The sequence below is a fragment of the Lentinula edodes genome, assembly GCF_021015755.1.
Source record: "Lentinula edodes strain Le(Bin) 0899 ss11 chromosome Unknown C8R40scaffold_7, whole genome shotgun sequence".
NCBI classification, from domain to species: domain Eukaryota; kingdom Fungi; phylum Basidiomycota; class Agaricomycetes; order Agaricales; family Omphalotaceae; genus Lentinula; species Lentinula edodes.
The window spans coordinates 294482-313095 of NW_025764313.1; the positions used below are offsets into that span (position 1 = coordinate 294482).

An 18614-nucleotide genomic window follows, 5' to 3' on the forward strand; every position below is an offset into this window, starting at 1 on the left:
TTTATTTTATTTTATCTCGTTTTTTACGCTACTGACAAGGTTTTTTGAATACGCTGTAACTTGTGGAATGCGGCCATCTCCCAAGGGACACGGCCCCGACATTTATGGAGACTAAGGCATAGAAATTGGGCATTGTACTCGATAACTTCGCAGTCGTCAAAGCTCGTCAAAGATCAGTGTGACTGTATGAACAGGAAATAAGGAAAACCTATCCTTTAAACAGTTTTATTTACTGCGGGTGCGTTACCTCGGAACTTATTTCCTTATTGTGACGCCATGTACTGGGTACTCTATCTCTGCTCTACCCCACTTCTCAGGATCGAATTCTCGGTGGATGTATTTCGGGGTATAGATAACGAGTTCATATCGATACATAAGTAGGTCCTCGATGCACCATAATTCCCAAAAGTTGCTGGACAATTCCCCGAGGTGTTGGACTGTGGTGGCCATACTACTAGTACTGTTCGATCTTATTCGATACATCAACTATCTCATGTTGTCGCACATATTGTCAGTTGCCCTTGATTTCCACTGCCGGGCAAATTTCGGACAACGAGTGTTCAATAAGTAGCCCGAATTTCGATGAACTGGTAAGGAAGTTGATTCCTTCCGGTAGTAGGCGATGGAAGTAATAATCCTGTCTCAAGAGCACATGCCTGGGGAAATGCAAAAGAGGAGTGGGAAGAGTTGGCCCTGCTTGCCTCGGTTCCTGGCCTTTCGATTACTTGCACCACGAAATAGGAATAATAGGCTTCGTCGAGAACACAAACACACACACCCTGGCAGAAATCGAGGAAAGAAAACACTTCCACTTTCGATAGCCCCGGTATATGTTCTGACCCCTGAACAAATACTAATCGCACGAGGACAATCTCATAGAGGGTTTCTAAACCTCATCCTACTGCATCTACTTGTCCTGACCCCTGTCTATTGGACAAAAAACTTGCCTATGTGGAAGCACTTGCCAGGCTTGCAATCATCCCTTTTTGTGAGTGAAAATGCAAATGTCCGAGGTGTGACCTTCTCATATACCGATTTGAGTGAGAAAGGCTACTCAATCTTAAGAGAGAAAACCGATTCCAATCATGACCGAATCGGTCTATGGATTCACAGTCGAATATATACCCAATACTATGTACGAGTGCTAAATTCCAAGAGGATATGTATCTGAGATGAAAGGACGAGCCAAGTTATCAGTAGAGAAAGTCGTCGAATTAATTGAGTCCAAATCAAAGGATTTCGACGAAGTGAAAGGGAAAAATCGAAACGAAGGTATTACTAATGTATCAGAGTTCACTATATAGGCAAGTCATGAAAATCGACTAGTAGCTGGGAGGGGGTCCGTGGATGTCATTTCTCAACCATTGCACCTCCCTTCTCAAGTCAGAAAGCTCCCGCACGACGCCTCCTTCACCAGCAGAATCAGTGCGTGCATGTTGCGAATACGAGGACGGGAACGTTGATTGGCTCTGGCTCCCTGGGCTGGTTGCCGAATCCATTGGCCCCGTCGCTACACCCGACATGGGAACTTCAGGTAGTCTCCTTTTTATGGTACCTTGCAGTCGAGAAATGGGAGAACTCAAATCCGTAGTAGAGGTGGGGGAAATCGAAGTGGAGGCAGCTTGAGTTGGGGGTGGACCTTGATATGGCGGAACGATAATGGGAGTAAGAACAACACCACCGCCATTAGCTTCTTTCACGGTTTGACCAAAATTTGGTTTTCGGTTGTAATCTCTGCGTAGTCGGAACCACAGCACGAAGAATATCAATGCGGAAAGGAACCCAAGCCCGCCAATGATTCCACCGGCAATTGCTCCGACATTAGGTGAGGCAGAGACCGAGGAGGATGAGGAAGGACATGACGTGCTGAGAAGCAAAAAAGACCGAAATGAGCGAGAAGAAAATAAAACCTTGGACGAACGAACCTCGATGCTGATGCTGATGCAGCAGACGAACTATAACAGATCAAAGTTCAGTCATTCGAAGCGATGACGACATCAGGTGGATGAAATTGCACTCACGATGCACCTGAGCTCGAAACAGGTGTAAACAGATTGCCAGTATAGAAAGGTTGAGAAGTGACTGCAGAAGTAGAATCGTTGCTTTCCAACGAGTAAGTTTTACTTTGAATGATCGCGACTAGAAGGGCCCGTACGTACTAGGCTACTGCTTGAAGAAAATGCGGGCTGGTATATAGAGTTAACATTTTCAACAATCTTGGCTACCTAATACCGGAAACGCACCCTGGTGATTGAAAAGTAAAACTGGCTGTGCCCGTTCCCGACTGTACTCCGCCTATTTGAGTGGTGCCGTTGGCATAAACATTGCGCAGAAGCCAATTGGAGGGATCCGTTGATTCCGTCACATAACTGAGGGTTGTCGCTACGTTGAGCGTGATCGTGTCCGCCATGGTAATTTGAAGGCCATTTGTGAGCCCAAAAAAACAAGTGAAGGTGGGACTTTGAAAGAAAGAGAAACGATCTGAACGAAGAGTCTTGGGATGTTTGTGGTCAACTCACAATGTCGAAAATAGCAAGCCCCGCATGATACGACAAATCCGAGATTTAGTCCCTACAACCTCCTTGGACGGTCTGTGCTTCTGGGCGTCGAGAGCTTGTTGGGGGAAGAAAGGAGTGTCAAGAGTGGGATGTGACTAAGGCTAGGCTGAGCTCAGAATTTCAAATGTTCGTTCTGATGCGATGGCCTGACTAGTCTGCGACGGACCGTCGGGGCAATCGTTGGACGACCGGATAATGTTATCAGGGTCACAAGTAGGTAGGTCACGGTTGCTCAGGAGGTCTAGCTAAGGTCGGCTAGAGTGTCCATTCACGTTTCCTCAGGAAATATATCTATAACTATCAGGATGCTTGGACAAATTGAGGATCTCTAAAAACACAAAGAGAATTGTCAATATCACTCCGTGCAGAAAGTAAGAATTACACCAGTTGTTGATACGAAATCCGAGGTCGACACCAGTAACTACGAACTCCTCCGTCAGAACCAACCAGTGCTAGTGGAAGTTTGGTGACTCTGAGATCATACAGAAAATCTGTTTCATTTGCCTGATTCGCATGATCTGTAGCCATAGCAAAGTCATAGTCACCCTTCGCGACATCAGCATAAGTAAGGTAAGTGAAATCACGCATTCGAGGAACATCGAAGGAGGTTGCCAGTAGATGTGTATTTTTGACGGAAGCTAGTAAAAGCCTCTCTGCCGGCAACGAAATCTCTTCGTTTAAAGTGCAAGATTCGTCTCTGTACTCCGGGGAAAAGAAAAGCGAACCATCAGCCAAGATGCAGTCTGACAGAGTCTAACTAAAAAAAAAGCACGAGACGACCAGCATTGCAATATTGTACACTGACCACATCGTGAATAACGACACTGGGGGCCCTAAGGTTCACACTCACTACGTAGCTTGAGAGCCTTCTTCAATGCTGCATAAGTCCGCCCTGTTTACAGAGATATGTAACAAAATTATTTGTTCAATCCAGCGTTTCCAATCTGCCACCGATGAAAGCGTGCCTAAGGACAGAAAGAGGAACACATTTTGGCAGAAGGCAGATTCTCATTCAATTCTTGGAAATGGAAATGGATATTGGATTCTTGTAAGCTTCTAACCCAGAGAGATAGATCGTATAGACTGATCATCATGATCAGAGAGTATGTTACAGTACCGCAGTGACGCAGGTATGTATTACTAAGACAGATCACGAGATATGGGAGTCATGTGATGTGACAAGTCGTGCCTGATCTCATCGTTGACTCCAACGTCGGGTCTTTCTCTTCACGACAATCCTCCAAGCAACTCCGCGGTGGTCAATTCCTCGACTGACCATTTCAAACCCAGACTCCAAGCTACCTCTCTCAGTATGGACCTTTTATTCTCATCACCGGTTCACTACTCGCCTTCAACTCCTATATCCCATCGCACAAAGTCTCAATCCTTTGCCCGAAGCAATCACAAACCACTCAATTCTTCGCCATTAGCTCATGATCAAAGCTCCCCGTTCTCTTCTCCAGTCGCCGATGCACAAGCACGGAGACAGTCTCAGTATAAAAGCCGAGTGTCTAGCGGGCCACAACGATCACGGCCTATCTTTGCCCCTAATACGGGGTCGAGGACGATTGGTTCACCTAATACTACAGGGGCAGACTCGCAGAAAGCAATGCTGAGGGACCGTTTCAAGCAGCGTTGTTTGAAACGAGCGGAGAGAGCTAGAGCAAAGGCCCATGCTTCGAAGAGGAAGTCAAGTCCTAATAGCGATGTATTCAACGTGGCCATGGACGATGATATGGAAGAAAGCGATGGGGATCTTATGCAGGATGAGGTACGTGGTACTAACTTTCGTATATGCCACGAGACTCACTTAACACCTATCTAGTTATACCAACGCATCATGATTAACCAATCGCATAAACAGCGTCATGCCTACCTACGCTCTTACTATTCCGAAGTTGGTTCTTCCTTCGATCCCGACATGGAGGACGCTGCCGAATGGGAACACGAGCTGCATGGTATGTTTTCTCTTCTCATCCTTTTCACAATTCTTGACGTTATTTCTGTAGAGCCTGAACCCACCCAGTCTAGCTTTCAGCCTGTGAATCAGGACATGCAAGAAATGGTTGAGATGACTCCTGAAGAGTTAGAGCAAGCGGAATTGGAAGCATATGCGGAGGAATGCGAACGTCAGGCGGCGTTTGCTGATTTCGAAGACATCCCTTATGAGGAGCTCTTCAATGATGAAGATTTGCTGGAGTTGATGACGGACAACAAGGACGGCCGAAATCAAAGTGGAGACGTTGATATGGACACTCAGTGAGGTGGGACACATGTTCCTCAAAGTTGCTCGGAAAGACCTGTACTTATAACTACTGTATGTAATGTGACACCTGCTTGTGAACTCCCTAGAGCCGTCAGAAACGTAGAAATATTTGCTTCGAAGAAACACATACAGTAAGACTTACAATAAGTCAATCAAGTCTAATTCCGTCCAAACAAGTCCGCACAACTTCAATGCCTCGGGGAACTGGGCTGTAGAGATATCGTCGATGATCACGACGTCGAGTTGACTCTGGTGGCTTTGATAGAGTTGTTTGAACTGAGCGGCCTTCTTCTCTCGAATCGCACTACGTTGGTCAGTCAGCGAGTCAACCTTAAAATCAGTGGGATTAATAGGTACGCTTTAACATGGTGTCCCTTAGCGAGTAGCTTTGCTACTAGTATCAGTACGTAGGAACAATTCCACCCTTCACCAAGTCCCAACCCAATTGTTCATAGGTCCATCCAAATAGAACACCTCCTGTTCGACTAGGATCAGCATGACACAGAGTGCGATGACATCCAGACTCTCGGTGAACTTCATCAAGAATCTTCATATCCTCGGCCGACAATTTCACGACCTGAACAGAATAAATGTCATTTGGCGCAGGCACGGTGATGGATTTTCAATTTTGAAGAACGTACCGTTATGTTCTGCTTCAAGCGCGCCTCGTTTTCCGTTTTAGCGACCACTACAGTTTTCCTTTGCACTCCCCAGCTAATCAACATTTGGCCGATATCGACCTTCAACTTTTCGGCGAGCTTCTGTATTGTGGTGTTTTTAAAGAGGCCAATAGGAAGATCTACTCGTTGTCCTGCCGCACGAGTTTGAAAACCTCGCAGTCAAATGAGTAATAGTTAGTTTCAACGTACCGAGTGGAGAATAAGCGGTTAACAAGATGTTTTGTGATTCGCAGAATGCTTTCAATGCATTTTGCGGCAAGAAAGGATGGATTTCCACTTGATTAACGGCAGGTCGGATTGAGCATTGAGGAAGTAGTTGTTCAAGGGTCTTGATCGAAAAGTTGGATACTCCCAACGTCTTGACCTTGCCTACATAAATAAACGCATTCGAGCTTGCGAACAAAGAACTGGAATGATGAAGTTTACCAGTCCCCAGAAGCTTTTCCATTTCCTTCCAGGTATCGACAATAGTGGGCTTAGCTTCGGGAGGCAAAACATTATTCGTTCCTAGTTTTGATGAATTCGTAGTGCAAATGTTGTTGAGAAACAATACTTGCCGGGTTCAAGGGCTTGAGGCCAATGCATCAGGTACAGGTCGATGTATTCGCAGTCCAAATTGTTCAAACTCTCCTCAAAAGACTCTTTAACTCGGTGATGCTGCCAACTAAGCAACGATGAGAAATCATAGATGCGCAAAATTGAACAAGAGCCTGACCCAAGCTTGGTAGTGATATAAAATTCATTGCGAGGAATACCGGAATCACGGATAGCTTTCCCGACTTCCTTCTCGTTAGCTGCGCAGGCAAAGATCACTGTCGTCGACTCTGAGTTTGAGACGATCCTACAGACCATATCCTGAGGCCTGATCGAGATATTAGATTTAGCTCAAGACAGCAATGATCATGCGCACCGTGTCGAAATGACGATAACCAATCTGAATAGATCAAGTTCGAGTCAAAATCTCAGGCTTCTGCAATGAAACTCACCGAGATGGCTTTCTTGCACATCTCGTACACTCTTTCGGCACCGCCGGGAGCACCCATCCAGCAACTAAATTAACAAGTTTGGTCAGTACCTCGAACTCGTAGTTGGGAACTCACCCGAGACCTATTGAAGGAATTTTGGTTCCATCACTAAGAAGAAAGTGGGGAATGTCAGCAGCCATGGGAGCTGAGATGAAACTGGAGATGCTCGATGTGATACATTGACAATGGAATCGTCCTGGGCTGTGGAAGCCTCCGGGCCGTCAATGAGTCCGATCAATTATTGGATAATCGCAATAACTAAATACCCCGCAATGTTACATAATAAGATCTCCCCGCTTCCTACGACCCCACACTGCATTTCCTAGTTCCATATTCCCCAGATAAATTTTTTGTAATACCAACAAGTACTACTCAATTACTCGTTTACACTCTCAGCTCAAAATACTTCGATCTTCTTCGATTAATTTGCGCAGGGACGAACTCACGGGACTCAGCAAGAAACGGGGATCGGACCGCACTCCGAGGAAACTGGTAGACACTTAACCTGTCCCTAACTTGTCCCTAACTTGTACCCACCATGGGGTCTAACCATGGGTCACCCGACGCCCGAAATCTGAAATGCAATATGCACAAATTTGCCTCACTTAGTTTACTATAAAACCCACCATCGCAATGTTCACATTTCAAACACTCAAGCATCATGTTCACCTTTGTTGTTTTCTCTTGCACGATCTTTGCTGCGATTCCGGCAAGCACTTTCAACGTCTCATTATCTCTCGCTGCTCCATCCAACGCGTCCTTCGTGTCTCCTTCTTACCTCTCGTTCTCAATCGAACAGGATCGTTGGACAGATTGGACCGGGCTCGACACTAGGAATGAGTTCTTTTACAATGCTCTTACAAACATTGAAGATATTGCTGGCGAACCACCCAGGCTGAGAATTGGCGCAGACTCAGCAGATCGTACTAATTTTCAATCAGGCCTCAAGGTAATCACTCCACTACTCTTTCCAATTGCTTGAAGACATTAATGCACGGTTTGAACTTTCCAGGAAACCGAATCCGTTTTTGAGTCTCCGACCTCGACTACGCCATACCCTGAAGCGGACTCTGACGTCGTGGGCGAGGCATTCTACCGTGCTGCTAGGCATCTTCCGCCTGGTTCGTTGCTTACTGTAATTCCCCGGATCATAAACTTATGCACTACAGGCACCCACGTTACCTGGGGGGTCAACTTGAGAGAGTTGAATGCTACTGGTGCATATTTAGAAGCTAAAGCGATCGCGGATGCTTTCAACTCATTCCCTGCCTCAAGTGGCCTTGTCCTGGATGCCTTAGAAATTGGAAATGAGGCAAACGATTACGTTGAAGATTATTTCGGGTCTGATAATTACAGCGTTGCCCAATACGTCTCAGAGTAAGTATAGCATTGAACAAATCTCGTCCATCAAGTCTCATCTTGTATCTTTGCAGGTGGACCACTCTGGTAGCCAATGTGTCTGCTGTCGTGCCAATAAATGAGGACAACACTATCAAGTTTTGGGGAGGTTCTTTTGCTTCCGCGAACCACTCCACCAGCGATTGGACTCCACAACAGCTTTTTGACAATGTATTGTTGTCTTCATCTGCGGGGATGCAAATTGATACGTAGGTTTGTTCCTTCGTGTTACTACCATCTCACCTAAACTTTTCTGCCTCTGGAAGCTACTCCCAACACCTGTACAACGGCGTCGCCACCTCTTGCGGCACCATTTCTAACTGTCTCCAAGACCTCATGACAAAAGAGTATATCCGTGGTAATATGTCTGCATTCACCGCCGATATCGCAGTGGTAAAGGCGTATAGAAACAAACAGTTATGCGCGTCATGTAAGCGGAAACTCTCGCTACCTTGAGTCTGTCATATCGTTTACCGTTTTTCAGGGCGCTCCGGGTATCTCCAATTCAGCTGGTGCGCAGATATAAACTTTGCACAATGCAAATGGCTAACGAAACTCCTAGGGGCCGTATTGTGGGCTTTGGATTATGTCTTCTTCGCGTGCGCCTTCCTCACTATCGTTTGATGCTATGGCCGATATGTTATCCTTTTCAGTTCACAACTAAGCGTCGACAGACTCTTCTTCCACGAGGGTGTCGGATACAGATACAACTTTGTATGTCCCATCTGACTGTGTCGTTCTTCTGAGATTGACATATCAAAAAGATCCAACCTGTCACACTCAACATCTCTATCATTGATGGAACTACTCTGGATGAACCTCTCCCACCTCACGTACAACCCTTGTACTACGCCGCCATCATCATCGCGGAGGCTATAGGCAAAAAGGGCAACGTCTCAGTTGCGGAAATATCTTTGAACAGTACCACCGTCTCTGGATACGCTTTTTACACAAGCAAAGGGGAGGTATCCAAGGCGCTGTTCATTAATTCGGAGGGATATTTCACTAATACGACCACCGAGCGAACGAGTGTTCATCTTGACTTGGATTTTGTGAATGGGACTAACACTGGGAATGCGCCTTCTGAAATGACCGTGAAGCGTTTGGAGATAGGGTACGTTCACCTTTTTGTTCTCGAGCTGAAGCTTTGAATTCCGATTCTCACTATCAAAAACCTACTTTTGACTTGAAACCCACTCAGCTATGCGGATGACACCAGTGGACTGACTTGGGGTGGTCAGACATACGAAACCTCCGACGCACGAGTGAGCGGAAACCACTCCGTGGAACGTTATGATATATCCATTGGAATTGATCTCCTCGCGACGCAGGCGGTTTTGGTGACATTTACGAATTAGTTTCGGACTGCCTTAGAATTCTGATAATATTGCTATTACTCTAGTAGTTTATTATTGTAATTGTATTTTACTGCGTTCATTTTCCAAATGGTGATTGCGGAGGCATTTTGAGCTCGAAAAGTTGCACTGGGGTACAAATAACTGCGACTGCTCATTCTATATTGAGTAGCATGCAATCCTCTACATATGTATAGAGCCTGAGCATCGTAGCAAATTTAGAGAAGGGTGCTACTAGTGAATGGACTGCGAGTGCTGTAAGCACTGGGGGGGTTGTTGACGCGCTAATGCGAAAGAAGACAAAATTTCATCCCTATCGACTTCAAAGTGCCATATCTTTCATTATCTTTTGCAACAAGGTCCACAATTCTTCAGCTAATTTGTCACTCCTTGCGTTGCTACTCGGGTCCACAACATCTCTCTTCTCACTCATATAAGCCCCGGTATACTTTTCTCTATCTTCGTGTATCGTCTTACCGGCAGCAGCAAATACCATTGGGTATACTCCAACATCTACATTCGGTGCAGTCATCAACATGCGGACGAGAGGCCGCCATAGCCATGGTAGCGGCCAACGATTGCTGAACGTGTCGATATTTCCGGGATTGAGAGACATGACTGTTATTCGTGAGGCTCCAGGAGTAATGGAAGATAAAGAGTTGAGATGTTTATGTAGCGCACGAGCCCAGATGATGATGAGCAATTTTGTATGAGCTATAGAGGCTTTTCAGGGGGGATGTAATTCCGCAGACCGGTAAGTAAACGAACCATAGCGAAAAAACTTCGCCACAGGACGCCCATGAAATTCCTGGTTCAAATCTTCGACCGTCTCTAGCTTCTTGATGCTGGGTACGATGTAATGTGTAATTGAAGAGACCTAGGGAAGAGTATGCTGAGCAAGAGAGAGAGGAGAATATATAAACAAAACCCACATTGATAATGCGGACGTCAGAATCTTCTTCTTGCGCAGTCTTGGTCAAGAGTGGCAGCAGAGTTTGTGTGAATACGAAAGGACTGATTAAGCTGGCGATATCCTTCAGACTGTACCAGGAAATCCATAGAAGAAAACGTACTTCGTGACCACAACTTTCGAGATGCCTGTGGGATTATAGGTAAATATTAAAACTTCGTCCAAGGAACGGAAAGACTGCCATCGCTGGTCTTCTCGAACGGCGCCATAACCCTGTTGATCCAGATTCACTCAATATTTTCGAACAATCTACAATGCACAGCCTGTATCACTCACATGGCCGCATTGTTCACTAGCACATCTAACCGACTCTCCTTGGCCATGAAATCTTCTGCAACTTTCTTCACATTCCTGGGATCCCCAAGGTCGAGCTTCAAGAAATGCACTTGACCATCACTTCCAGGACCATCTTGACCGAGACGGAGATCCTCTTTGAGTTTCTCGATGGACTCCAATGACTGTTGTTCATTCCTCGCGGCACTGTAAACTTTCGCTCCCTCGCGCACAAGGTGTTTGACAGTCGAGTAGCCTAGTCCAGATTGTCGACTGGGAGGGACAAACGAAGGATACAATGAGTGAGTATTCAAATGAAATGAGACACAGAAAATTTGATGCAGCTTACTTTGCGCCAGTAACGATTATAACTTTGCCTTTGAGCTCGACGAGGTCTTTCTTGGGATCAAACGCAGGAGACATGAGAAATCGTACGAGGCTGGTACACTCATTAATGTGGTTGGTGGGATCAAATTCTGGTTGGTTGAATTTTCTCGCGAGTGGAGATCATGGGGCGCATAACTAAAGAATGATATCGGTTTCGAACTAGTAACTGGTTGCTTGTTCAAACACTATTCAGCACAAACGTACAATTTGATCAATGTACATAGTATAAGAATCGTACACTTGAACTATTGTGATGTTTATATTATCTTAATGCCATCTTCATCTTCATCGGAAGAACCTTTATTCGGCTTGGGGAGCACACCCACAACCACTTTTCGAGGTTCTAGTTTGAACCTTTGCTTCGCTCTCAGTTGGTGTTTCTTGAACCGGGCTCGACAATATGAACACAAATTCCCACTAACATCTTGCGGGATTGCACGCCGACATGATTTAGTGTGGCAGATACGCTGCAAAAATTTTTGGACAAAGGGGATCAGATTATCAGAAAGCAGAAAGCAATTATAATATGACTGACTTCTGATATCGCAGACGAGGTCACAGGGGGGCCTGATCGTGTCTCTATTTGCAATGTCTTTGCTTCTACTTCGTTCTCCGGAACATCATCACTTGCAGGCGCTATACCCTCACCAGAGAGAGGTTTATTTCCCTTCCCAACTTTCTCTTTACTCTTCATCGATGCTCTGGTTTCCAAAACCTCTGCATACTTTGATTTAGACTTTGAGGGGTTGGATCCAAGCGGGATATCGGGCATACAGTATTCTGTGCTCTGCGAGGGGTATGCTGGATAGCCGGGATAAGCAGAAGCACCGTAACCAGTATAACTCGCATGTGAGGGATAGGTATATAAGCCACTATACGGGTATGTATATGGCGGAGGATACGAAGAAGGTGAAGAAATGATATATGGGTCATGGTAGCCAGGCGCCTGCATGTATGAATGTGGAGGATAATATGCATAAGTAGGCGCAGCATGCGGTGTCGCTGGGGTCGGCAAGTTGGATGGCGATGTCGATGCAGAAGCCGGGCTTGAGTTCAACGGTATATACGTAGTTGCCGTTTGGGCGGAAGGATTGGGAGGGGTAGAAACATAACCAGCATAATATCTCGATGGGTGCATGTGGTTGGAGGAGTACATGTAACTAGGAGGTATATAGCCAGAGTAGGTATTGTGGGTCGTGGCTTCTTCGGGCTCGAGCTTCTCCTGTTTCTTCGCTCGACTGGGCCTTTTCCGCCGCGGGGGCGGATGTTGATCTACTTGTTCCGTGTCTTTCGCTTGTCCTCCGATGCTAGAGTTATTTGGACCGACTTCAGACTCGACCTCTGAATGATTTCTTTTCCTCGAATCTTCAACAGGCGTCACCTCCACACTCGGAACTAAATCTGAGGCAACGCTCATTCCTAGATCGGTAGTCGACAATTCTCCAGCTTGAGCTTGAGAGGTAGCGGGAGCCGATGGTGCGGAGATTTTGAATATCCCATAACTCGAAGCAGGAGCAGCACCCATACTTGCGACCGAGAAAACACCCAATGTGTTACCATTGCCGGTGGAGGCAAGATCAGAATTACCCTTGTTCATCATGAGAGGAGAGTTTGGTTGGGGACTGACAGAAAACTTATTCATACAAGTAAGGAATGCTTGACTCTGCGAGGAACTATTCCGGGAATGAGCATTACTCGGATCTGTTCGTGCTGCAGTTTTGATGGAAGACGATTTCGAAGCCAACGTACGTCCATCAACCATTATAAACTTGGTTGGATTGTCAAGGAGTTCTGGTAGTGGGGTAGCGGGGGGATGACTCGGTATAGGACGCGAAAGACTACCTGGAAATGCGAAATCATCTGAAGGTGCTGTATGTTCTGAAGGATCGACTATCGATGATTCGCAGACAGCTTGGGAAGAAGAAGTATTGTTTGTGTCAACATCCATCCTACGATCGCTAGTTTGCGAGCCAGCCTGAGGCTCCCCGCTCATGGCTTCCGTTTCCGTGCCTGTAGTGGCGTCTGAAAGTGCATCCTGTCTGTCGTTGTCGACTACCTGAGAGGAAGGGCTAGCCACCGCTTCTGCAGGAGCGAGGCCTTCCTTCTTAACTTTTCTCCGTTTTTTCTTTGTTGAAGAGGCGGATGCAGAAACAGAGGTAGCAGAAGCGGTAACAGGGACGGGGGAGATGATAAACGGAAGTGAGGATGTGGCGAAGGAAGAAGGTGAAGAGACACTTGTGTGATGGTACCCGTACGGGTAAGGGTACATGTACGGATTTGAATATGGCACAGTTGTCGGTGCGACAACCAAAGACGACATAGCAGAGGTGTTTGTGTGTGTGTAGTGATGTGGATAGGTCGTATAGTGATATGATGGATACGGGTATGGGTATACAGCGGTGTCTCGAGGAACTGAGGTAGCAGTGTGAGTAGGAGAGTTGATCTTATCAGCACTGTTTTTTGATGCAGCGTCCGTGGTCTCAACCTTGTCAACACTAACTTCAGAGGCTGTCGAAGATTCTTCGTTGTGTCCTGCTGAACTACTACTTATCATGTTCAGGACAAGTTCCCGTCGAAGGCTTGCTCGAGAGGGACGACATGATTGGCACATCCGCCATCTTTGATGCGGATTAAGAAGATTCATGCATCCTTTTTCCATGCATGTGGACAGTTTACGTTTCTTATTCTAAGGTTCATCGAGGTCAGCTCCCAACAAAATTCGATATAAAACTTACCGCTGAAGGCTTGGTACATGCATCGTCATTTGAAGAATCAACCATCTCACTTGTTTTTGCAACGTCGACTTCCAATTGTAAAACTTCCTTGGACTTATTTGGGACCTCCTCAACGGTGCAAGGTTCTGCGGAGACGGAGACGCTGACCGCGATTCTAGGGGTTAGAACATTTGAGTTATCTTTTTCTTTGACGTCAAATTTCGCTCGCGATGTTGCAGTTTTGCGCTTGGTTGGGGCTTTTCCAGTCAATACCTTCTTAGCTTCATGCTTATGTCTTCTAGCTCTGTTCTTCTCCCGCCTTCTATCCGCTGCAATCTTGGCCATCATAAGTTTACTAGCATGCTGCCTGACCCTTCGTTCTGTGTCCAATATGTCTCCGTTGTCCGTGTTGTGGTTGTAGCCATTAATGCTTGCAACATCCTCGGTTTCTAATTGTTGATCCAGTCCATCTTCGTCTATTTGGTCATTATCACTGTCCCCGTCATCGTCATCTGTGGCTTGGTCGCGGTCATCAACAGTAGTTTCGCCTGCAATACCCCCTTCTGAACCATGAGCAGTAGCGTGATTCAAACCTTTGCCGGGAAGCAATCCTGACTTCTCCCTCTCCACTCGTAACCTCCCATGCATCCTGTTCTGCACGCGGTGCTTCTCGCATCGTTTGTACAAATACGTCCCAGGCAGGACAGTACGACAATGAGATACAGTGCACATGTGTGGCGGAAGAGGGGTGGAAGAGCTGACAACCATATCAGCCGGAGGGATGAGCATTGTTTGTTTGTTGAGAGCAACACCGAGCGACGAAGAATCTAAGAGTGGATCAGATGTATCGCTTGGCCCCTCGGACAAAATACCCGTAACATGATCATCCGCTAGAGAAGTAGGGAGTTGAGGATTATTGGTGGGATCAGCTGCGGCTCCGACAAGCATTGTAACATACGGAAGTGGGAGTTGGACTTTTCCGTCAACAACAGATTGCTCCCAAGTTCGCAATTCGTTCGGCGAGCCATCTAAAGGCTGAGCGAAGATTTATAGCACTGATGAGTACAAAAAAAGGGAGTAGATGATGAGCATACGAACAGGTAATCCATGCAGTTTCCTTCTCTCGTCCTCATGAGCCCGGAGCACTTTGACTCCCTGGTCGGATGCCAATCCTTCTGCTTTCCATTTTCGCCGATTCGATACATTTTGTTGTTTTGAACGGTTTCTACATTGAATACACATCTTGAAGGAATAGTCCGCTGTAGATCGGGAAGGTTAACTGAAAGCATATTTACCACAACTCGGGAGATACGACTTACGAGAGAGAACAAATGTGCATCCTTTGACAGAGCAGCATCGAGAGGTATCAAATCCTTCATTGGTAGCTAACATTGGTTCTGGAACAGAATCATTGACACCGGGTGTTGGAGGAATGTCGTGAATATCATTCAGAGGGGCGGGGTGCTCGGAAGGATTTACATCAAAAGAAGGTGGGCCCAAAGCACCTGCAAGAGCGGAAGACGAGCTAGGAAAGGACTGAGGTGCAAGAATGCGCGGGTCAAGTATGATAGGAACCTGCGATATAACTGTTGGCGACGCGGAAGGAAATCCAGTCTCGGATTGTTCTTCTCTAATGCTTGGTTCGGCATCATCAGTAGCGCAGTGGCCCACTCCGGATCCTTCCGAAGGCGCTCCTTGACCATCTTTGGACAGGATTTTCTTTATCAGAGCTGCCTTTTCCAATTTCCTTTTCAGGCGTTTGTCTCTGGAATAACGACGGTGATTCAGTCGACAATTTTCACACATCTTCTTTGTCGAATCTGGAGGGAGCAGCTGAAGACATCTACGAACAGAGCAGGTCTGTCGTTCGCCTACTTCCGATGCTGGCGTTTCGTTTTCGAAGGTACTTGACGGAGAAACATCAGGAAGAGTATTCGCATTGTCACTGAAAGTTGACAAAAAGTTGGGCGGCGTTGATTGAGAGGGTATCAAGTTGTTATATGACGAATATGGAAACTGTGTTTGAGAGTTGTCGCCAGGCTCGATTGGCATTGTCATGCACGGCTGTAGCAGAAAAGAGTCTGGGTACAGCCGAAAGAGCGGACATCGGAGCTCGAATTTCTGTCGGCTGAAACGGCAACTGCTATTCGGCACTCTGTATATGGTGATCCCGACTCTAACTTTTTCCCAGTCTACGAATGATTATCGATTTTGTGACTTCGAAGGTCTGCCGGATAAGGCAGTTGGCAAATACATCCATCTACAGTACTTACTCAATTGAATCCTGGATCGCTCACTGCTTATCAGTCGCCCGTCACCAAAGTCTTTTTGTCTTTAGCCTTCAGCTGCTTCATGTGAGCTAATTGTCTGGGACTCGGCGATGCTTTGAAGTTTTCGTATTGCTCAAGAGTCAAGAAGGCTTCGGAAGTGATTAGCCTATTGTTTTATTGTCTTTTATCTCAGGAGACATGTGGCACTAATTGTCTTTTGGAATGGTACAGGTGCGCGTATGTAAATATCCTTCTCCATTAAAGAGTGCTCTTTGACCTGCAGCCCTTCGGAGTCCTAGTCTCACCTTGCTTCAACCGCTGGCTGGTTGCACCATATCTTAAACGCAATACTACACAATGAATGACCATCTGTTTTCGGCAACTACTTTGCAGGTTTGTCGTTGCATGTCCTTTATACATTGGTAGAAGATTAATAACCATGGTGTCAGACAAATGGTTCCGCTAAACGTCCCGATAGCCTCCAAAAATCGCAAAAACGACCGATAGCAGTGAGTTTTAAGCAGGACATTGTTCTGTGAATCTAACTTGTTGATCTGATAGCACATTCACCCAGCTGCCTCCAAGGAAGCATTCAATTCTGTTCAGGCACGACTTTCCCTTCACCTTTCATTAGTTGACGCTCATTCTCTTCGTGCAGCCTTCTACCGATTTCATCGCCATCGACATGAAGCCTTCTTATTCTTCCTCTCCATATTCCTCTGGTTCTCGTTCTATGCACGAAACGTCTAGACCCTACCCATATTTTCCTCCTCGAAGGCCTATTCAGAGGTCATTGTTCGCAGACAAACAGAATCCTCACATTCCTCCAGACTCAATGCGCTTTGGTCCTTTATTACCTCAAATCTCGCCGACTGCCAACTTTCATGAGGGGACTAATCATACGTATCTTCCGAGGACAAATCCTCATCATAGTGTCAAACTTTCACCAACTGCGAGGGCGACCCAACCACAGCCCGGAAATTTGCTATCTTCCAAGGCCAGCATATCCCAGGTCCAACCGCGGCCACAGCCGTTACCCTCACCACTCAAATCTTTCTTCGATTTCACGGTGCAGAATTTATATTCTGGATTAACACATCTCCAATCAGCATGGAACACTGCGCTGTACAAAGAAAGAAAGGACAAAGAAGTTATGAGAACACACTTATTAAAAATGCAACGAGAGCGAGATATTGCATTAGAGCGCGCTCGGGACCTCGAACTCAAATGTGCGTCTGCGTCGTATTCAGTTATTGAAGCCGGTAAAGCAGAGAAGCGACCCCGAGAGGACGATGCTGAAGGAGATTACAACGGGTATTCCGGTAACATACAGCTTCCGACTCCTCCAGCGTCTGGCACTTTTCCGTCATCAAATACTGTAAATCGACATCTTTTGAATGTTAGCCCAGTTGAAACAGATGACTGGTGCAGTCTTGTATATCCAAACGAATCCTCTGTTTCACCTTCGCCGCCGCCTCCTCCCATCTCGGGGTGTCAGATGTTTTTCCCTACTGATATCCATTTAACCTCTTCATCTCCTGACCCCCCCTCGAAACCTCTTGCATCTTCGTTTAAGACACCGGTCTCAAACTTAGCATTGCCGTCCCATTCTAGCCGGCCCTCTCGACCCCCTTCGCCCACCGGTTCCGACCAAGGGTCTGTTTGCAGTTCGTCCTCTTCGAAAAGAAGGCGACTATCTACAGATTCTCTCTCTTCCCACAGCTCTTGTGTGACTGCCTTCGAAACATTCCTGGATGATTCGTTGTTCGAAGGTAGAGCTCCTTCGCGTTCATCGCGAGACCCTTCTACTATTGACATGACTCGGCGGTTGTCCAATGAGACCAACTCCGATGACAGTGAAGGGGAATGTGATATGGATATTTCGGAAGACGATTCGAACAGCGAAATGGATTTCGGTAGAGAATCGCCCACGCCCAGCCTGGGCCTTGTCGGAAAGAAGCTCCTATTTAACGAGGAGACTGTGGAAGAAGTCCGTATCCCCTCGGAATCTCTCGTTCAAGGGGATCGTACAGCCGCATCCTTTACTGCTGTCCAGCAGAAAGCAATCACATCATCCTTCAAACTCGATATACCACGCCTGAACCTTCAAGACCTCAATCGCATGTATTTCAATTACGACGGAATCATCTATTGTCGAGCTTGCTGGTGCGCAATTCTCGTGGTCACCCTAGATCTGTCTAGCGTACTCAGTGAATTTTATAGCTCCAGAAAACCTCATACACGCTGGCGTTGCTCATCCCCTTTACCACTCATGTATGCTCGTCAAGTAGATTTGGATGTTCTCATGAACCATTGTACCTCTCAGCATCCGGTGGCGTACTCAGATGTCGCTGGATTGTCGTTAGATCAGGTATTCCGTCTCCAGAAGTTGTTGAAAGCAAACGTCCCGTCCAATGAAACCTCCACGATATGAATACGTCCTTTGAAAACCTTCTAAGCTGGATATGCACATGTTCACTATGTTGTATTTTTTTCATTCTTTGCATTACAATATTCATTCACATACATATATACAGTATATATAACCCGCATAGTTATTCATCTGTTTAGAACGCATTATGACTCTATCTTTCTCTATCATCCAACTCTATGTATATGTACAATATCGGGTTTTATGTCTGTCTATGTACAATTTCGAGTAGCAACTTGAACGTTCTCATCACAAGATCATCACCGCTCTTGATCCCGCACTTCGAA

General features: G+C 46.3%; 7 protein-coding genes across 7 annotated transcripts; 3 read left to right on the forward strand and 4 right to left on the reverse strand.

The window, feature by feature from the left end:
* Positions 1-1246: 1246 nt before the first annotated feature.
* On the reverse strand, positions 1247-2822 carry C8R40DRAFT_831266 (uncharacterized protein). The gene is made up of 6 exons (XM_046236361.1): positions 2520-2822; positions 2244-2459; positions 2160-2186; positions 2022-2102; positions 1926-1955; positions 1247-1866 (listed from the first exon to the last, which is right to left on the reverse strand). Exons 1-6 carry the CDS (start codon positions 2543-2545, stop codon positions 1323-1325), a joined length of 924 nt encoding a protein of 307 aa, XP_046089294.1. The 5' UTR covers positions 2546-2822; the 3' UTR covers positions 1247-1322.
* Positions 2823-3870: 1048 nt separating this feature from the next.
* Positions 3871-5002, forward strand: C8R40DRAFT_1222017 (uncharacterized protein; the record flags this gene model as incomplete). The annotated part of the gene is made up of 2 exons (XM_046233272.1): positions 3871-4329; positions 4384-5002. 2 exons carry the CDS (start codon positions 3871-3873, stop codon positions 4819-4821), a joined length of 897 nt encoding a protein of 298 aa, XP_046089295.1. The 3' UTR covers positions 4822-5002.
* Positions 5003-5137: 135 nt separating this feature from the next.
* Positions 5138-6745, reverse strand: C8R40DRAFT_830958 (Aldo/keto reductase). Its single transcript, XM_046236360.1, has 9 exons — positions 6612-6745; positions 6491-6554; positions 6415-6438; positions 6220-6366; positions 6062-6168; positions 5931-6011; positions 5694-5873; positions 5466-5623; positions 5138-5401 (listed from the first exon to the last, which is right to left on the reverse strand). Exons 1-9 carry the CDS (start codon positions 6667-6669, stop codon positions 5225-5227), a joined length of 996 nt encoding a protein of 331 aa, XP_046089296.1. The 5' UTR covers positions 6670-6745; the 3' UTR covers positions 5138-5224.
* A 445-nt stretch (positions 6746-7190) lies between these two features.
* Positions 7191-9285, forward strand: C8R40DRAFT_1038530 (glycoside hydrolase family 79 protein; the record flags this gene model as incomplete). Its single annotated transcript, XM_046223762.1, has 10 exons — positions 7191-7478; positions 7542-7650; positions 7699-7906; positions 7963-8136; positions 8194-8328; positions 8363-8439; positions 8490-8526; positions 8581-8641; positions 8692-9041; positions 9129-9285. 10 exons carry the CDS (start codon positions 7191-7193, stop codon positions 9283-9285), a joined length of 1596 nt encoding a protein of 531 aa, XP_046089297.1.
* Positions 9286-9402: 117 nt separating this feature from the next.
* On the reverse strand, positions 9403-10948 carry C8R40DRAFT_1222025 (uncharacterized protein; the record flags this gene model as incomplete). The annotated part of the gene is made up of 5 exons (XM_046233273.1): positions 9403-9996; positions 10051-10159; positions 10215-10316; positions 10546-10798; positions 10875-10948. The coding sequence occupies 5 exons, from the start codon at positions 10946-10948 to the stop codon at positions 9605-9607; spliced, it is 930 nt and encodes a 309-aa protein (XP_046089298.1). The 3' UTR covers positions 9403-9604.
* Positions 10949-11212: 264 nt separating this feature from the next.
* C8R40DRAFT_831490 (uncharacterized protein) lies at positions 11213-13662 on the reverse strand. The gene has a single exon (XM_046236362.1). It carries the CDS (start codon positions 13569-13571, stop codon positions 11406-11408), a length of 2166 nt encoding a protein of 721 aa, XP_046089299.1. The 5' UTR covers positions 13572-13662; the 3' UTR covers positions 11213-11405.
* A 2170-nt stretch (positions 13663-15832) lies between these two features.
* On the forward strand, positions 15833-18568 carry C8R40DRAFT_831673 (uncharacterized protein). Its single transcript, XM_046236364.1, has 5 exons — positions 15833-16289; positions 16346-16405; positions 16458-16502; positions 16555-18062; positions 18120-18568. The coding sequence occupies exons 1-5, from the start codon at positions 16254-16256 to the stop codon at positions 18328-18330; spliced, it is 1860 nt and encodes a 619-aa protein (XP_046089300.1). The 5' UTR covers positions 15833-16253; the 3' UTR covers positions 18331-18568.
* The last annotated feature ends 46 nt before the right edge of the window (positions 18569-18614 follow it).